The sequence below is a fragment of the Megascapheus bottae genome, chromosome 22 (genome assembly GCF_031878675.1).
Source record: "Megascapheus bottae isolate mThoBot1 chromosome 22, mThoBot2.hap1, whole genome shotgun sequence".
In the NCBI taxonomy this organism is placed as follows: Eukaryota; Metazoa; Chordata; class Mammalia; order Rodentia; family Geomyidae; genus Megascapheus; species Megascapheus bottae.
Genome location: NC_143530.1, coordinates 11,723,885 through 11,743,049, shown reverse-complemented (window position 1 = coordinate 11,743,049; position 19,165 = coordinate 11,723,885). Strand labels below are relative to the sequence as shown.

General features: G+C 46.0%; 2 protein-coding genes across 3 annotated transcripts in view; one reads left to right on the top strand and one right to left on the bottom strand.

Moving 5' to 3' along the window:
* The first annotated feature begins 2,078 nt into the window (after positions 1-2,078).
* Positions 2,079-17,111, top strand: Lhfpl5 (LHFPL tetraspan subfamily member 5). Its single transcript, XM_090355808.1, has 4 exons — positions 2,079-2,658; positions 7,489-7,725; positions 10,343-10,373; positions 13,047-17,111. The coding sequence occupies exons 1-3, from the start codon at positions 2,247-2,249 to the stop codon at positions 10,351-10,353; spliced, it is 660 nt and encodes a 219-aa protein (XP_090211934.1). The 5' UTR covers positions 2,079-2,246; the 3' UTR covers positions 10,354-10,373; positions 13,047-17,111.
* Positions 16,903-19,165, bottom strand: part of Srpk1 (SRSF protein kinase 1) — a 38,707-nt gene continuing 36,444 nt past the window's right edge. Inside the window, exons 15-17 of one of the 2 annotated variants that reach the window (XM_090355807.1) lie at positions 18,828-18,920; positions 17,248-17,428; positions 16,903-17,052 (exon numbers count right to left, since the gene is read on the bottom strand). In XM_090355807.1, the coding sequence (XP_090211933.1) occupies positions 17,037-17,052; positions 17,248-17,428; positions 18,828-18,920 (290 nt within the window). In that variant the 3' untranslated portion in view covers positions 16,903-17,036. Of the gene's footprint in view, positions 17,429-18,827; positions 18,921-19,165 lie in introns of both variants that reach the window. The other variant, XM_090355806.1, reaches the window with a different exon arrangement.

The window sequence follows — 19,165 nt, the reverse complement described above, 5'->3', positions numbered from 1 at the left end:
AAATTCCCTGTGGGCAGGCTGGCCATGGCAGTGTATTTTTTTTTTTTTTGCCACTCCTGGGGCTTAAACTCAGCACTTGAGCACTGACCTTGGGCTTTCTCAAGGCTAGAGCTCTCCCATTTGAGCCGCAACACCACTTCTGGCTTTTTCTGTGTATGTAATACTGAGGAATGGAACCTGGTGTTTGTGCATGCTAGGCAAGCACTCTACCACTAGGCCAAACTCCCAGCCCCATGTTTTTTTTTTTTTTCTAAACATGTAGGATGTAGGAAGTTGAAGCAGGAAGATCACTTGAGCCCGAGTTTGGGCCAGCTTGAGCAACACAGCAAGACTTGGTCTCAAAACCAAAACAGCAGTGTGCGGTTGGTTCACACCTCTAATCCTTGCTCTTCAGGAGGCTGAGATTCCAGAATCACTGTTCAAAATCAGGCCAGTGAGACTCTTATCTCCAGTTAGCTACCAAAAACTCAGAAGTAGAAGCATTGGTCAAGGGCTGGGAGTTTGGCCTAGTGGTTAAAGTGCTTGCCTAGCATGAGCGAAGACCCGGGTTCGATTCCTTGGTACCACATATATACAAAAAAGCTGGAAGTGGTGCTGAGGCTCAAGTGGTAGAGCTCTAGCCTTGAGAAAGGCCAAGGACAGTGCTCAGGCCCTGAGCTCAAGCCCAGGACTGGCAAAAAACAAAAAACAAAAAAAGAAGCATTGGTCAAGTGGTACAGTGTCTTTCTTAAGTGAAAAAGCCAAGCTAGACTCTGCCCTCTGGGATTACTTATTTTGAAAAGTCACTCCATCTATTCTTTCTTTTTTTTTGGGGGGGGGGGGGGTAGCATCATGGGGCTTGATGCGTCTGGGCACTGTCCCAGAGCTCTTCATCTCAAGGCTACTGCCCTACCCTTGAGCCAAGCCCCACTTCTCATTTTCTAGAGGTTAATTGGAGGTAAAAGTCTCAGGTCCTTTAGGGCCCGGGCTGGCTTTGAACCTTGATCCTCAGATCTCAGCCTCCTGAGTAGCTAGGATTGCAGGCGGGAGCGACTGCGCCCGGCTACTCCGGCTACTCCATCTGTTCTTGAGACACCCGGGCTCTCCATGGTTCCGTCTCCTGTGTTGAGTGACTGAAGCCTTGCATGAGGTGTTCTTCCCAATCATTTCTCCCCGTTTTGGAGGTAGCAGTCACCAGTCTCCCACGCGCTAACCTGCCCTCTGTAGAGCAGCATTCCACCGCCCCCTGGTGGCCATGGCCGGACGCTCTGCCCACAATGATCTATTTCAATATTGAAGCGGAATAGGTAAAGCGAAATGTTTGCGGCGTGGGTGCGTCTCGAACTCCTGGCCCCGGCTCTGTCCCTCAGCTCTTCAGCTCAAGGCTGGCGCTCTACCACTGGAGTCACAGGGCCACGTCCGGTTCCCTGTGGTTCCTTGGAGGTTGAGAGTCTCCCGGACTTGCTGGCATCCCAGGCGGGCTGTGAACCGCGCTCCTCAGGTCTCACCCTCCTGAGCAGCTGGGATTACCGGCGTGAGCCACTGGCGGACTGTGGGTCTGGATCTTTCAAATCTCTTGCTTCCTACCCCTGGAAGGCTCTTAGCACCCGCGGGGTTACGGATAGAGACCAGACACCAGTCAGGAGACCCTCCGCTGGGCTCGGGGAGCCGGGGAGAGGGGGCAGCGGAGAGATAATCAAAATAAAAAAACAACGAGCGGGCGCGTCTCCCCTTCTCCCGAGGCCACCCCTGCCGACCTCCACTCCGACTCCGGAGACTCCGGCGGCCGTCCCGCCCTCCATAAGCCCCGCCCTTTACTAGGTCCCGCCCTTTCCCCCAATCCCGATCCTGGCGGCCAGCCCGCTTTCTTAGTCCCGCCCCCTGCCCCATCGCCACCCCGGAGCCCCGCTTCCTGGCGGACGTCCCGCCCCTCTAGAAGCCACGCCCCTCGCCAAGCCACGCCCACCACCCAGGGCGCTGGCCGCGGTGCTGAAAGTACGGAGGGGCGGGGCGGGAGGCCAGGGGCGGGGCTCCAGCTCTGAGCTGCCAGGGGAGGGGGGTCAGGGCGGCTCCAGACGGCCGGCCGAGGCCCTGGCCGGCTTGAAAGGAGCAGGGGGACCGGAAAGACCAGCCTGGCACACGGGCTGGGCTCGGTTGTCCCTTGGCCTCGGAGGAGCTCCTCCCACGCCCCCCCGGAGGAGTGACCCACGCGTGGGCCTCCATCCCCAGAGCCACAGACTTGCAGTCAGGGCCCCGCCGTCCCCACCATGGTGAAGCTGCTGCCTGCCCAGGAGGCCGCCAAGATCTACCACACCAACTACGTGCGGAACGCGCGCGCCGTGGGGGTGATGTGGGGCACGCTCACCATCTGCTTCTCCGTGCTGGTCATGGCCCTCTTCATCCAGCCCTACTGGATCGGGGACAGCGTGAGCACGCCGCAGGCTGGCTACTTCGGCCTCTTCTCCTACTGCGTGGGCAACGTGCTGTCCTCCGAGCTCATCTGCAAGGGCGGCCCGCTGGACTTCTCCTCCATCCCCTCCAGAGCCTTCAAGACAGCCATGTTCTTCATAGCCTTGGCCATGTTCCTCATCATCGGCTCCATCATCTGCTTCAGCCTGTTCTTCATCTGCAACACCGCCACCGTCTACAAGATCTGCGCGTGGATGCAGCTGGCTGCAGGTGAGCGGGCTCGGTTTGGAGGGCAGGCCACGGCCTAGCTCCGGGCCATGGCTGTGGCTACCCATCCCGTCCTCTGTGGAAGCTCTGAAGAACACTGAGAGCAGAATCGTAGAAAAGCTGACATGGAACTGTTGCAGCCCACTGATGTTACAGTTACTGAGCCAGAGAGGCGACTTGCCCAGGGGCACATGGCTTCTGGAGGCAGAAAGAAACCTGGTGTCCTAACACCACCCAGGCCGCCACACCAGACATTGTTGCAACTCTGGGTGTCTGGGAATAGGATCCAAGCCTAGGGCTGAATAGTGATGGACAGAACATTCTAGAGGCTCCCACTTCCCCGCATTTGTTCTTTCTCCTTTAGCAGTGCCCAGATCCCTAGCCTTTCTTTTTTCCCTTCCCTCCCTTCCTCCCTCCCTCTCTTCCTTCCTTCCTTCCTTCTGCTCTCCCTCCCTCCCAAAAACTGCTCTCCTTGAAGATTCTAGGTCTGCCTTTGATTTGGAGTGTTTGTGTTCTGCTGGATCTTCCTTAGAAATTTGTGTCTAATTCCCCCCCCCCCCTTTTTCTCCAGAGAAGTAGAAGTCTTGGTTACCTGATTAAGTTCTGTATTTGGGACAGCAAATAAAGTGCTATTTTGGGAGGGAAAGGAGGCTGTCTAGGGCCCATTAATATTTCAGGTAGCTAGCCACTTGTAGGGCCTGGAGGCAAGGTGTTCTCTGTCTTGGTCCCTGGGAGAGTCAGTCCTGCTCTTCTCTGGGGCCTAGGAGACAGCATAAGACCTTGCCTGCAGCCTTTCCTGGGTCCCTGTCCATGCCAAGGACTGCATACACACTGTGCTTGTGAGATTTTCAGGAACAGTTCAGAAGACTGGAACTCTGATTAGAACGCAAGGTGGGGCCGAGAGCAAGGCCTAGTAGTAGTGCTTGCCTCGCATGCATGAAGCCCTGGGTTCAATTCCTCGGTACCACATACACAGAAAAAGCTGGAAATGGTACTGTGGTTCAAGTGCTAGAGGACAGTGACAAGGCCCTGAGTTCAAGCTCTAGGACTGGCAACACATACAAAAAACGAAAGGTGCTGTTCCTTACGAGGAATAAAACAGGAATCTAAATATCAACCACGTAGACTCAAGACTGCAGTTGGAGGAGACCCAGTTAATTAACCCTGCCCTCAGCCACAGATGTGAAATTTGGGGCTGAGAGAGATGGTCAAGTTGGCCAAGATTATGGCAGTCTGCTGGCAAGTGAGGCCCAATGAGAATGAAGATGGTAGATCCCAAGAATAGATGAATTCCAGAGACATTGTATTGAGGCCCATCTTTACATAGTATAATGATTTATAAAATGCTTCTGTGCTTACTCTCCAGAGAAGCCCAAAGTTCCCAGCAATCTCTATTTCCTCTGACATCTATTCATCTGATAAGGGGGAATCTGGGGCAGGAAAGCATATGTAAATATGGGTGTGCAGTGGGGAGAAAGGTAGGAGGGAGGTAGGTACATCAGGAAAGAATAAGGAATGACAATCCAGTAATTTAACTGGGTGGGGTGGCTCACGCCTGTAATTCTAGCTACTCAGGAGGCTGAGATCTAAGGATGTGGTTCAAAGCCAGCCTGGGCACTAAAGAACGTGAGACTCTTTTCTCCAATTAATCACTAGAAAATGGGAAGTGGGGCTGAGGCTCAGGGATTAAGCAGTAGCCTTGAGCTGAAGAGCTCAGGGACAGCGCCAGGGCCAAGAGTTCAAGCTCCATGACAAGAGGAGGAAGAAGAAGGAGGAGGAGGAGGACGAGAAGAAGAGGAAGAAGAAGAAGGAGGAGAAGGAGGAGGAGGAGGAGGAGGAGGAGGAGGAGGAGGAGGAGGAGGAGGAGGAGAAGAAGAAGAAGAAGAAGAAGAAGAAGAAGAAGAAGAAGAAGAAGAAGAAGAAGAAGAAGTAGTGGAGGAGGAGGAGGAGGAGGGGGAGAAAAAGAAAATCTAGCCACTTGGTGCTAAAGAACAGTAGGATGGGTGGCTATGTTCACCAGTTGGTCCTCCATGTCAGGGCTATGGGGTCCTTGGGGACACCTTCCTTCTCCTCTCATTCTCAATGTCTCCTTCTACATACACACACACTCCAGTATCCTGCAACATGTGTCCTTTGCTGAGCAGGCAGAGCCAGGAAAGCCTAGCCCTTGATACCGGATCTTATCTAGGTCAGCGCTGGAGACATGGATAGCAGAGAGGGCCAGGTGCCATCCATGAACAATTTATGAGTAGCTAGGATTACAGGTGGTAGCCACCTGTCCCTGGCAAGTTTTTAATTTCCTTCCTTCTTTCATTTTTTCAGTACTGGGCCTTGAACTTAAGAGCTGCTATTCTTTCCAAGATCTTTGACTTTTTTTTTTTTGGTCAGTCATGGGGCCTGGGCACTGTCTCTGAACTTTTCCACTCAAAGCTAGCAATCTACCACTTTGAGCTACAGTGGCACTTCTGGTATTCTGGTAGTTAATTGAAGATAAGAGTCTCAGGGACTTTTCTGCCTGGGCTGACTTTGCACCTTGATCCTCAGATCTCAGCCTCCTGAGCAGCTAGGATTATAGGTGTGAGCCACTGATTCCTGGCCTTTGACTTTCTTTCTTTTTGTGGTCATGGGACTTGAACTCTGGGCCTGGGTGTTGTCCCTGACCTCTTCAGCTCAAAGCTACTGCCCCATCCTTTGGCCTGGGCATTGTCCCTGAGCTCCTCAGCTCAAGGCTACCACTCTATACCTGGAGCCACAGAGCTACTTCCAGTTTTCTAGTGACTAATTGGCGCTTAGAGTCTCATGGGCTTTGTAGTGCCTGCACTGGCCTTGATCCTCAGATCTCAGCCTCCTGAGTAGTTAGGATTATAGGTATGAGCCACTGAGTGCATCTCTTTCATCTTTCTGTTTACATGGTACTGAGGAATCGAACCCAGGGCTTCACGCATGTTAGGCAAGCACTCTATCACTAAGCTATATTCCCAGCCCTGGCTTCTTTTCTTTTCTTTTCTTTTTTTGATTTTTTTTATTGTAATTAGTAAAAGGGTTACATGATATTTGCCAGATAGAAGGTGCATTAATTCACATACATTGATACCCTTTCACATGTTTTGGTATCCATTTCCCTCCCTCCCCACACCCCCCACACCCCTGGCTTCTTTTCAGGGGCACTTAATCCCTTCAGAAATCATGTCTTCTTTAGTATCAACTTTACATAGGCTTTTCAGATCAAACTTTTTCCAAATCTTTCTTCTCAGTTTTCTTGATTCCTATTCTAACTGTAAATCTTGCTAAGAGTAGATTTATTCAGGTCATGCCCTGAATGCTGGACTGCCTTGAAATTTCCTCCACCAGATCATCCTCCCTCAAGTCTCAGGACATGGGACAGGGACTAATTCTTTTTTGTTTTGTTTTTGGCCATAGGACTTGAATTTTGGGCCTGGGCACTGTCCCTGAGCTCTTCAGCTTAAGGCTACTGCCATACCGCTTGAGCCACAGTGTCACTTCCAGTTTTCAGGTGGTTAATTGGAGGCAAGAGTCTCACAGGCATTTTAGTGCCCGGGCTGGCTTTGAACCATGATCCTCAGATCTCAGCCTCCTGAGTAGTTAGGATTACAGGCATGAGCCATCGCACCCGGCTGACAAATTCTGTGGTACAACATTCCTTGCCACTAGCTCAATCCCAGTACAATCCAAGAGGCCTCTAGTCTCATTCTGAGTAGTCCTCAGCCTTACTTAAAACCTCACGAGCCAGGCAGTCTAATTCCTATTGGCATTTCAGGCTGAGCTCCCACCAGAATCACTCGTTAAACTGACAATGCAGCATTTCTAGGGTTTCCTAACATGAATATTTCAGAGGATTCTTGTTTTTTTTTTTTTTGCCAGTCCTGGGCTTGGGCTCAGGGCTTGAGCACTGTCCTTGGACTTTCTCAAGGCTAGAGCTCTACCACTTGAGCCTCAGCACCACTTCCGGCTTTTCTGTATGTATGTGGTACCAAGGAATTGAACCCGGGTCTTCGTGCATGCTAGGCAAGCACTTTAACCACTAGGCCAAACTCCCAGCCCCTTTCAGAGGATTCTTAAAGACAAATATATATAGGCAGGCCAGGAGTGTGGCCTAGTGGTAGAGTGCTTGCCTAGAATGCACAAAGCCCTGGATTCAATTCCAAAGAAAAAGCCAGAAGTGGTGCTGTGGCTCACGTGGCAGAGTGCTAGCCTTGAGCAAAAGTGCTCACGTGTAGTGCCCAGGCCTTGAGATTAAGCCTTAGGACGGAAAAAAAAAAGCACCACACCACACTGTATTGGGTTGCTAGAGGAGGAGGAAACTTGTTTTGCTTGTATGGAAGTTTTATGGACAAAGCTGGGAGGGGACATGAAAGCCTTCCTGTAGTCACTAAATCAAACCTACCTGAGTTGTAGATCCTGTGGTTAAGTTCTGTACTGGGACTGTCTTCTACTCACTCCAGGGAGGTTGAAATGTGAACAAAGGCTCATCTTAGTATGAAGTCTCTGGGATAAGATCTGGCTTCGGAAGCAGAGCCTTGTTGAGTTGTGGGCGAGGAGTCTAGGTGAGGACCAGATGAGGATCACCTGGTATGGGCAGGTGCTGCTAGTTAAAGAGCTCAGTCTCTTCCTCTGCCCCTGGCTCCTGGCAGCTAGATGCTCAAGCTTTTGGAGCCTGAACTTTTTCACTTAAATTCTGCAAGAACGGTGGTAGAGCTGCCTCTTTGCCTGTTGAGGCTAACCCAGAGTCAAGGAAGAGGATGACAGAAGTTAAGGTAGGAGGTCCCCTATCCCTCCACAGAAAATCTACACTCCCTCTTTCTCCTGCTTCAGCCACGGGCCTGATGATTGGCTGCCTGGTCTACCCAGATGGCTGGGACTCAAGTGAGGTACGGCGCATGTGTGGGGAGCAGACGGGCAAGTACACGCTGGGCCACTGCACCATCCGCTGGGCCTTCATGCTGGCCATCCTCAGCATCGGGGATGCCCTCATCCTTTCCTTCTTGGCTTTTGTGCTGGGCTACCGGCAGGACAAGCTTCTTCCTGACGACTACACCGCTGATGGGAAAGGTGAATTCTCCTGGGCGGCTTCCCTCCGGGGTCTGCGGGAGGAGGGTTGGGGACTGTGTTCAGCCATTCCTGTGAAGTGGATCCCCTGAGCAAGAGACACCACCTGCCACCGTCAGACACACCCTTGGCCCTCCCTTTAGATAAAGGCCAGTAGAGGAGATGGCAGGTGGTGCAGTGATGGGAGACCCGCATGGCTGAGACTGGCTGTGACACGAGAGTGTTCCTCAGAATCTACAGGGAAGAAAGTCTAATCTAGCCAAGAGATGCTGGGTCTTGCTAGGTGGAGGAGAGGAAAGAGGAGGGCGGGCTAATGCTTGAAATACTTTGAAAAGGAGCCATTGCTGGAAGCCTGGTGTCCTCCCTGCTTCTGTGTGCTCTCATCCAGATCCCATCTGCCAGTTGTTTCTAGTTGATCCTCAAGGTCCTGAAATTTTATTTTGTGGGTCACAGGGCTTGAACTTGGCCTAGGCACTGTCCCTGAGCTCTTCAACTCAAGGATACTGCCCTACCCATTGAGCCAAGTCTCACTTCCCATTTTCTAGGGGTTAATTGGAGATGAGAGTCTCAAGTCCTTTTGTGCTGGGCTGGCTTTGAACCTTGATCCTCAGATCCTAGCCTCCTGAGGAGATTACAGGCGAGAGCCACTGTGCCTGGCAAGGTCCAGAACTTTCTAGAACCTTCCCTGATGCTTGTCATGATCTCTTTCCTATCCGGTGCTGTGCTCCTGTCTCCCATAAAACTTCTCTCTGGTTTGTCTTGAGGGATTTTTTTTTTTTTTTTTTCAAATTTAAGTGTCTTTTCCTGATCAGGGAACAAAGCTGGTCTCATTCCTGAAAAGTCCCTAAGTGGTGGCAGGTGATCACCATTTAGGGTCTGTTGCACTCCAGTCTCCTTTCCCCTTTTTCACATCAGACCTTGAATCTAAGCCAGAAGAAGTAGCCAAACTCCCATGTATGTCCTTATGCCCAAAGACACGGTCCATGTAAAAGAGAGAAAACTTACCCAGAGAGTCTAGAGCCAGACACCGGTGGCTTATTCCTGTAATCCTAGTTACTCAGGAGAGTGAGATCTGAGGACTGTGGTTCAAAGTCAGTTTGAGCAGGAACGTCTGTGAGAGTCTTATCTCCAATTAACTACCAGAAAACTAGAAGTGGCACTGTGGCTCAAAGTGGTAGAATGCTAGCTTTGAGCAAAAAAGCTCAAGGACAACACTCAGGTACTGAGTTCAAGCCCCACAATTTACAAAATTAAAAAAAGGAGAAACCAGAAAGTCAAGTTTTTCTGTAGCTGAGCCTATGGCCACTTCACTAGAGGGAATCTCACACATTTGCCTTTCTTTCAGGGTGGATGAAGAAACCCACACACCTGCCATTTGGTAATGGCAGAAACGCAAATTACTGGAAAGGAGGAGACAGGAAGATTTCTTTCCTCTGTAGCTAGCTATAGCTCCAGGCTCAGAGGGGTTTCTAGGATTTGCAACTTTGAGGGTTCCATAAAGGAAGGGAAACAGCTAGTGTTTGTGAAGCCATTTCTATGTGCAAGGCTGAAGTTTGTCCATAGGGATCATTTTTAGTCAGGAATTGAAAATTCTGGGGACATTCTGCAAAGCCAGCACTGTCTACTGAAAATGTTCAAAAGTTCAAAATGTTTTGTAAATATGCTGAGAACATTAAATATCTACATAAATGGAAGGACATCTCATTCATGGATGGGAATGTAGTATCCTGGTCACTCAGGTGGGATTCGAACTTGCCACAAGAAAGTCACCAGCACTCAGTGAATTGAGCTAAGAGTCATTTTAATAGCTGCGCAGCGACTACTCTCCACCTTTGGGCTAGTAGAGAACAGCCCCAAGCGTCAGCAGGGCTGAGTTTTTAAAGGTAAACACACACACACACAGGTGGTCATAACCACACGCAGGTGGTCGTTACTGTATGACATCATCTTAAGTCAATTACCACAAGGATGAAACCACATGCAGGTGGTCGAGCAGGTTAAGTAATTTTACAAAAACAGAATTTGTTGGCTAAGCTTGACAGGTTATTACAGGTTAGACTTAATATTGTTGCAATGGAAATATGTCCCAAATTTATCTACAGACTTGTGGTAATCCTCACTGAAATCTCCTCTGACTTTTTGCAGCAACTGACAAGCTCATCCTAAAAGTCATATGGAAATGCAAGGGACTCAGAATAGGCAAAATGACAACACTGGAGGATTCACAGGTTCCAGTTTCGAAACTCACTACACAACTATAGTGATCAAGGTAGAGTGGTACCAGCATAAGACAGACATTCAGTGAAATAGATTTGAGAGTTCAGAAGTAACTTCACATGGGCTGGGAATGTGGCTCAGTGGTAAAATGCTTGCCTAGCATGCATGAAGCCCTGGGCTCGATTCCTCAGGACCACATAAAGAGAAAAGGCCGGAAGTGGCCAAGTCTTTTTTTTTTTTTCTTCAGAATCACAAGCTGATCAATGTTATGAATGAAAAGTTTAAGATTTTTTGAGAGTGAATTAGAAGAGTCTGATCTAGTTTGGAGATGGACTATTATGCAGGGAATTACTACAACAATAAACTAGGCTGCTAACAAAGTGTTCTTTCTCTCCCTTTACAGAGGAAGTCTGAATGGAGCTGCTGTAGGGTTGGTGAGTCATTTCTTTAGGGGGTGTGTGTTTCATGCTTTGGGAAATGTTGGTCTTTCTGCTTCCTTTGTTAGATCCTCAGGAGGAATGATTCCACAGGGCCCCAAAGCAGCCATGGGGCCTGGGGTGGGGGGAGAGAAGAAACCCACCTATTGGAAAGTGCCATTTCGTACCTTCTCTAGGGGGAAAACAGGAAGATTTGGGAGTTGGAGTAGTGATTCAGGAGGAGCAAGTGTGTTAGATAGCGAGTTGGAGGTTGAGTCCTATAGGGGTATGGGAGGGGGAGGGGCAAGAAAGCACATTTTACAACGTGGGAAAAAAAGAACAAAAAAACATTTTAAATAAACTAACTTTTCTAAAGCCCCTGGAAAATGAGGACAGATTGTTGTTGTCATTTGGGCTGTCACTTTTACAAAGCATTTTAATTAATTTGTAAGAAGCATACTAAAACTCGTAAAATAAGTTATAAAGACTGGAAACAAATGCAAAAAAGTGAGGCTAAGAGAATTATTGCATGAGTACTAAGTTCAGATCTATGCTCTCTTGATAGCTGAGGCAAAGATGAATCATTTTTTTTTTTTTTTTTGGCCAGTCCTGGAGCTTGAATTCAGGGCCTGGGCACTGTCCTCAAGGTGCCACCTTTTTATTCTCTCTCAAGGATCGCACTCTATCACTGGAGCCACAGTGCTGTTTCCGGATTGTTCTATTTATGTGGTACAGAGGAATCAAACCCAGTGCTTCATACACGCTAGGCAAGCACTCTACCCCTAAGCCACATTCCCAGACTGAATCAAATAGCTTTAATGTCTGACTGGAAAGGAAGCCCAGCCTATTAACTTTGTTTTAGTTACCAAAATGTGATTTTAAAAGAACATCAAGAATTAAAAGAACTGGTTGTCGGTAGCTCATGCCTATAATCCTAGCTACTCAGGAATCTGAGGATTGCAGTTCAAAGCCAGCCCAGCAGGAAAGTCTGTAATCAGAAGTGGTGCTGTGGGTCTAAGTGGTAGAGTGCTAGCCTTGAGTGAGAACTCAGAGACATCACCCAAGTTCTAAACTCAAGCCCCATGACTGACAAAAAAAGGCAAGCACTTTACCACTACGCCACATTCACAGCTCAATAGATGCCTATTGTGTGCTGGTACTGGGGCTTGAATTTAGGGCCTTCTCTCTAGCTGAGTCTCTTCTCCCCCCATCACTTGAGCCACACCCCTACTTCTGGCTGTTTGCTGGTTAAATGGAAATAGGAATCCCTTAGATGTGGAAGTGATGCTATGGCTAAAGTGGTAGAGCACTAGCCTTAAGCTGAAGAGCTCAGGGACAATGTCCAGGCCCTGAGTTCAAGCCCCATGACTGACCCCCCCCCCCAAAAAAAAAAATCAGATTTGTCTACCCATGTTGGCTCTGAACCACTATTTTCAGATCTGTTTCCAGAGAGACCGGGACTATTAGCTAGGATTACAGGTGTGAAGAATATGCCATTTAGTGAGGTACTTTATATGGACAAGAGGCTATCCTTTTATCTTTGAAGTACCTTGTATTTTTGTATAAACAGCACTCCAGGATTCCCTAGCTTGTGTGTGCTTGGCCAGCAGGGGGGGGGGGGGTCTTGCTCAAATATAAGTTGTGGTTCAGTGGTGAAGGGAGACTACAGACACTGTATTCCTAACAAGCTTCCTTGAACAAGGCTTGTACTTTTAAAATCAAAATACTTATTTTTCCTAGTGTTAATCTCCCCTCCCACCCCCCATTTAAACTCAAGAGACTCTAGCTTGCTAGGGAAACACTATCACCTGATATACACCCTACTCTTTTTCTGTATAGGCCCTGAGGCCTGAACTCTGGGCTAGGTGCTCTTTGAGCTTTTGTGCTCAAGGCTTGCAGCTCCACCACTATGAACCACAGTTCTGCCTCTAATCCTTTTTCTTTTGGTTGACCATGGAACTTGAACTCAGGGTCTGGGTACTGTCCTTGAGCTCTTCAGCTCAAGGCTACCGCCCTACTCCTTGAGCCACAGTGCCACTTCTGGTTTTCTAGTGGTTAATTGTAGTGCCCAGGACGGCTTTGAACTGTGATCCTCAGATCTCAGCCTCCTGAATAGCTAGGATTACAGGCACGAGCCACTGCACTTAGCTGCTTGTAGCCTTTTTGTGTGGCTAACTGGAGATGAATTTCAAGGCCTTTACTGCTTTAGCTGGCGTAGAACTGTTCCTCAGATCTCAGCCACCTGAGCAGCTAGGATTGTAGGTGTGAGCCGCCAGCTTCCCACTCCACATCCTACTCCTATTCCTTGATGTTTTCTGTTTTAGTCTCAGACAGGGTGTCATGCTTTTGCACTGACTGGCCAGGGACCACAATCCTACTTCTACCACCTAAGTAGCTGGAGCCACAGGCACCCATCACCTTACCTAGCTTTTTTAAAGATAGGATCAGGATCTAAACTGCCCTCCCCTCCACCCCAATAGGGTTGGCCTGGAACTATGATCCTCTTATCTCTGCCTTTGGAGTAACTGAAGTTACAGGCATCACTCCTGCCCCTCCCCGCTTTAAGTCTCATATTCCAGATCACTGGTAAGTTAGTCTGTCAGGAGAGCTGATAGTAAAATGGTAGCATTCTTATAAACTAGCTTTTAAAAAATGTCAACTTTTATAATCATCCTTTTTCTTTTATCATAGGCCATCCATTTCCCTGACAACAGAAAATGAGGGAATCCAATTTCTGAGAGAGAGAAGCTCATTCCTTTCCCTGGCAAATACAGGCCTAAGGCCCAAAGCTTTTCACTCTAGGATTAGAAGCTAACAGTCCTGAGACAAGACCTCCTCCTGGCACAGAACATTCTGAAGGTGATTTGGAATGGAGCGACCTTCAGAGAAAAACAGAAGCCAAGTGATGTGTGGGGGTGCTCACCCACGGGGGATGCCAGGCTTACTCCTTCACACCAACAAATGAAAAGACCTGGTGAGTCCATCTCCAACCGCTTAGTCAACAAAAACACATTGGGGATTGAAATCAGAGCTGCACTAGTTACAGTAAAACCTCTGCCACTTGAGCCACACCCCCAGTCCTCATTTTTGATTTCCAAATGCTGCCATAGGAATGAAGACAAAACAAGGGATCTAAAAACTCCAAGACTGATCTGACTCCATTCTCTTTGGGATCGGAAAATCACATTTCTTCATAGTGCCCAGGTTAACCCACAAAGAAATGGCTATCAGCTTCAGAAACTGTATGCTGATAGGCAAGTCTTTATAGGAATAGATGGCATTTGTCAGCTCTGCATTCAAAACACAGCTTTGGTAGTACTTCCAGGTCACAAATGCCATAACCAAGATAAGTAATCCTAGTCATTTAGGAGAATCACTGAGTTTTGAGTATCTTGATTTGAAGCCAGCCCAGACAGAAAAGTCTAAGACCCTTATCTCCACTTAACTAGCAAAAAGCTGGAACTGTGGCTCAAGTGGTAGCACACCAGCCTTTAGTAAAAACAACAACCCTAAGGAGTACTGCCCAGGTTCCAAGTTCAAGTCCTAGTACTGGTATAGAACTCAGTGGATCCACAGAACACTCATCAAAAAATTTCCATACATTGAGAATCCTAGCAACATTTAGCCAAGAATCTTTGCCTCTGGGTTCCAATTATGTTGTGGTGGCTATTTGCAGCATTGTTTTGCGTAAGTGGTTGGGACTGGGATCCATTTACTGACTGTAGGCCTCTTAAGGGGCCCCTCATGCGGCAGCTTGCCTCCCCAGAAAGGTTCCTTGGAAGTGCAAGACAGAGGATTCAAACAGCCTCCAGCCCCTTCCTAATTGAATCCATGAGTGCTATTCTACCACATTCACTATTCTCCAAGAACCTCAAAGCCAGCCAGCCCAGACTCCAGGCAAACAGATAACGAAGTACAAGAAAAACATAAAGTTAATTCCAAGACCAATCATTCTTTATCCCAAGTAAATCTAAAGCAAAGAATGCATGGACAGATTATGATAAAGCCTAACTTGGTAGTGGGTATATATCAAATTGGATCTCTATGCACAGTTATCAGAGACACTTATCCCTTGGTTAAAATGTCTGAATATAATCTCAGAAGTCCTGTTTTTAAACAAGGTCACCTGGATTAGTTGCACATGAATGCATAGTATGCATGCGGTTAACTTCAACCTTGAAAAACTTAGGCAGCGGGGGTGTTGTGCAAGTAAATGGTAAAGCACCTGAGTTCAATCTCTTACTACATATAGATCATATTAATACCTGGACAGGCATATAAAGCAAAAAACCCCAAAAACCTTGTAAGTTCTCACCAAGTATTCAAATAAAGAAGTACACCAAAAGGTGATTTAGTCAAATAACCTAACTTTTTTTTTCCTTCACCAGTAATCCAGTATGCAGATTCAAACAATATACCTTTTTGGGGGGAGGTGTGGGGGGGAACAGATACTAGAACAAATGAAGTTAATAACATTTATTCTTGAGTGCATGAAAACCTGTGTATATGTGTTCACTATGCTAGAACTTCAGTGTTAGAAAAGTATTTGGCATTTTTTCATGCTAGTAATTTAAGAAAACTGTAAAAAATGTTATGGGAAAATGTGAAAAAATTCTCATAATTCCTTAAAATGTATTTTGCTAATCTCACAATAAATGAAAGCAAAAAGAGCTAGAAAAAAAATGAAATTCAAATCACAAAAATGTCAAGTATTCAAGTTGCAGTTTCATTGTATATTTAAGTTCAAAGGCATTATCAGACCTTTTCTCTAGCTGCTTGGGCCAGACCAACTTGGGCAACAAGTGAATAAAATTTCTGGAAACAGTTATTAAATAAGTTGTTTATTATACTGAATTTATAAAGAAAAGAAAACAGACAATGTACCCAGTAGAAAGAATTTTTAAAAAATTATCAGGGCTTTATTTTTAACTAAGAGCAAAAAGAAATCCTTTTAGTGAGATCATGGCAACTGGACAGTATTCTGACTAAGCTCAATAAAGGTACACAGAGGACCAGGAAGGTCGAGCCCTACGGCTGCTCTTGTCAGATTTTCTGACTCATCTGCCTTAATGATGGGGACAAAAGCCCTTCTATATAGTGAAAATCATTTCCAAAATGAAGTCATAGGATCTCACCTCATTAAAATTTCCTGTCATGTCAATTTTAAAAACGAGACCTATTAGCTCATGGGATTTTCTGTTATTTCACTTCAGATCGTCACTCAACACCAGACTTATTCTTTCTACGGGAACATGTCTGAATTCAGGAGTAACCAATCAGATCTGATGAATGGTTGGCCAATTCCTCATACTATATTTATGTTTCATGGATTGCATAATGACACTACTTTCCTGTGTCACTGTTGTGGATAAATGACCAAAAGTGATTCCAGTCTTCTATACAGAAAGGTGGCTAGTTAACAGCTTCATTGGTAATTTTCCAGTAGAACCTCGGGTTACACCTCCTTGTCTTTCTGTAAATTAAGAGTTCTAGAACTGCTTCCAGAGAATGCTGCAACCCCCACGCCCCACTGGTCCATGGTGAATTAGCAGCTATGACCCCAATCCTGTCCCTCTACTGCTCAATATTACTCGAAGAATATGTAATCTTTAGGACAAGTTATGAGAGGTCAATCTTCTTAATGCTTTTTGCATTAAGAACAACAAAGCCTCAAGTATACTTAATCACTTTAAAATTTACATTATACAAAGAAATAGCAGCAGAGAATGTCTAATCTTAAAAAAAAAAAAAAGTAACAGGCACCCCTCACCCCCCAAAAAAAGCCAACCCCAAAAATGTGCCATCCTACCCCGCCTTTGGTTCTTTTATCTAGGGTTTCACATTCTTAGAAAATGAGAACATCACCACCATAAATAGAAACTGGTTCAAGACTAGAAATTTGAGCAAGTAAGGAAAAAGCTGTAAATAAAAGCAGATAACTATTTGGAAACCAATCAGAACTCTAGGACATATTTCCCCTTTAATGGGGAAAAAAATTTCCCCCTCCAAAATCCAGGTTTCTTTTCTAGAGTAACCCTGATTTTTTGTTATAGGGAATAACTCAAGTTGGATGAGTAAAGTGCCAGCCAGGCATTAAAGAAAAGTCAAAATAACTGCTCTTAGGGTACAGAAGATACACGGGAAAAGGAGAGTTTGCAGAACAGCTTAGGGTCTTAAGAACTTATTCAATGGTTCTGTTTTTGTATACATTAATATCAGACTGAAGACTTCAGGATCTTGTTATTAAAGAATAACAGGATTATGACAGGCTTAACAGTGATAAAATAGTACCCAAATTTTTACAATTCATTTAAAAAGGAAGTAGCATGAAGGTCGCAAGGCAAGTGTGAACATAGAAAATAACAGAAACAATCCAGGAAGATGATGCAGCCTGGATACAGCATGTTTAATGTTTCTGCTGGACACAGAATGACACCCTTCCCCTCTCCTCATCCTCGTGCTGGCAATAGAATACGCACTAAAAATTTGACTCTTAGAGTCAGAGAATAAAAGGATGGACTCACACATCTTCAAACCTTTCTTTTAAAAAAAAAAAAAAAAAAAAAAGGGTGCTAATAATTTATACACGTCCTGATGGAAAGGCAGGGGTACAGCACGAAGGGCTGTTCTATATTTTTAGTTTGGTAGTCTTTGGCAGAGTCCAACCAAAGCTGAAGTCACCTAGGATGTCCAATGGCTGTGTGGATTTCCACAAGGTCAAGTCAGCAAACCCAAATGATGTTGCATTGGGGGGGGGAGGGAAGAAAAAAAGAAACATTTAGAAACCCTTGAAGAAAGAGCTTCACCCTGAAAAAGGGCAGGGGGGAATGCTTGGCGAGGAGGGCTGAAGATCAGCGTGTGATCTCTGCTGCAGGGCTGGTTAGGGGCTTACGAGTTCAGCCAGGGATGCTGGAGACACTCGGCAGCAGTGGCTCTCTTCTCAGGGATGAGCTCCAACATGGGCAGTAAGAAATCTGTGAAGCCGGCCGCCTCTTCTTGAGACCACTCGTACTTCTCTACTAGGACCTCAAAAAGCCCCCAGGGTTTCAGCTTCGTAATGTGCTTCAGGTCACCTGTTGTGAAGACAGTACAAAACAAACTGATTAGTACAAGAAGCAAGATCCAGTAATCAATCTATCAATGTAGACCTCAAATGTGCAATCAGGCAGCCCAGCCTATCATTATATAGGAACATACTAGTATATTTTCTAGCTCAATAGTCTAGCAAATATTGACTCAAAATAGCCAACAGCATACAAATATAAATCTATGTAACATTTCAGATAAAAAAACATTTTATGGGGGACAGGGGCAGTACTGAGGTTTGAACTCAGGACCTTCTGCTTGCTAGGTGGGCGTATTACACCATCTGAACAATCCCCAGCCTTAGATTTCAGATATAGCAGCATTACTTGGAAATTTCAATCAAATTTATTCCTTACTACGCTGGGGATGCACATGCTAAACAAGTAATCTATTGAGCTATAGCCTTAACTAGAAATGCATCATTGGGAGACAATTTTAAAGATATTTGTATTATTAAGAGCTTAGGCTGGGAATGTGGCTAAGTGGTAGAGTGCTTGTCTAGCATGCATAAAGTCCTGGGATCGATTCCTCAGTACCACATAAACAGAAAAAGCCAGAAGTGGCACTCTGGCTCAAGTGACAGAGTGCTAGCCTTGAGCAAAAAGAAGCTCAGGAACAGTGCCCAGGAAAACTAGCAAAAAAAAACCAAAAAACAAAAAACCCCTAAATGCTTAAAATCCCTCCCTCCCCCCCGCTTTTTTTCCCCCTGTCGATCATGGAACTTTGAACTCTGGGCCTGGACGCTGTCCTTGAGCTCTTCAACTCAAGGTTACTGCCCTACCCCTTGAGCCACAGCGCCACTTCTGGTTTTCTGGTGGTTAATTGGAGATAAAAGTCTCACACACTTTTGTGCCCAAGCTGGTTTGAACTTTGATTCTCAGATCTCATCCTCCTGAGTAGCTAGGATTATAGGTGTGAGCCATTGTGCCCAGCCTCAAATTTTTTTGACATTTATTTGGCATCTTTTCTGCAGATAGTGCATGACTTTTCTTAACTACATGATATATACACAAACTTAATCTGATTTTGTCTACAAAGGCCAGACCATTTTCTAGATCCTTAGAGGTTAGGTTTTCACATTTAATTTTATTTGGAATGCACAAGATATAGGTAAATAAAAAATTCAAAGAGTTTCATCTTTGTTTCTTCTTTTAATACGTTACACAGCGTAAGCCATCCACTTTCTGGAAGTGTTACAGGAATCACTAATTATACCTAAGGCACTATATACATATTAACTTCATATAAGGATATAGTCTTTTTCTATTTAGAAATGATTAGCTTGGTGCACAGTAAAGCAGCTGCGAGTTGACGTTTTTCTCCATTAAGCCAAACAAGGGTATTGGAACACTGGACAGAGGGACTTAAAATTTATTTGCTTTTTACCTTTTTTAGTGAAGAACTCCTTGGAATATTTCCCTGCCACAATGAGCTTGCGAGGCACCTTTCCCAGAAGTTCTATGATCAATGCAATGTGATCTGTATGTTAAAAGGGAGAAAAAGAGAGATGTACATAACCCGAGTAACAAATGTAGCTCTAGACACTGGCAGCAAGAGTCCCACACACAGGCTTTCAGGCTTACCCTATGTCCTAAATAAGAAATGGAATCCATCCAATGGAGATTTTTTTGTTTTTTGCCAGTTCTGGGCATTGAACTCAGGGCCTGAGCACTTAACTTGGGCTTTCAAGGCTAGCACTCTACCATTTGAGTGAGAGCACCATT

Excerpts from the sequence above, each read along its gene's own strand:
- Lhfpl5 (XM_090355808.1), top strand. The coding sequence starts at position 2,247 with ATGGTGAAGCTGCTGCCTGCCCAGGAGGCCGCCAAGATCTACCACACC. Across the intron at positions 2,659-7,488 it reads GTGGATGCAGCTGGCTGCAG|CCACGGGCCTGATGATTGGC; the intron begins GTGAGCGGGCTC and ends CTCCTGCTTCAG.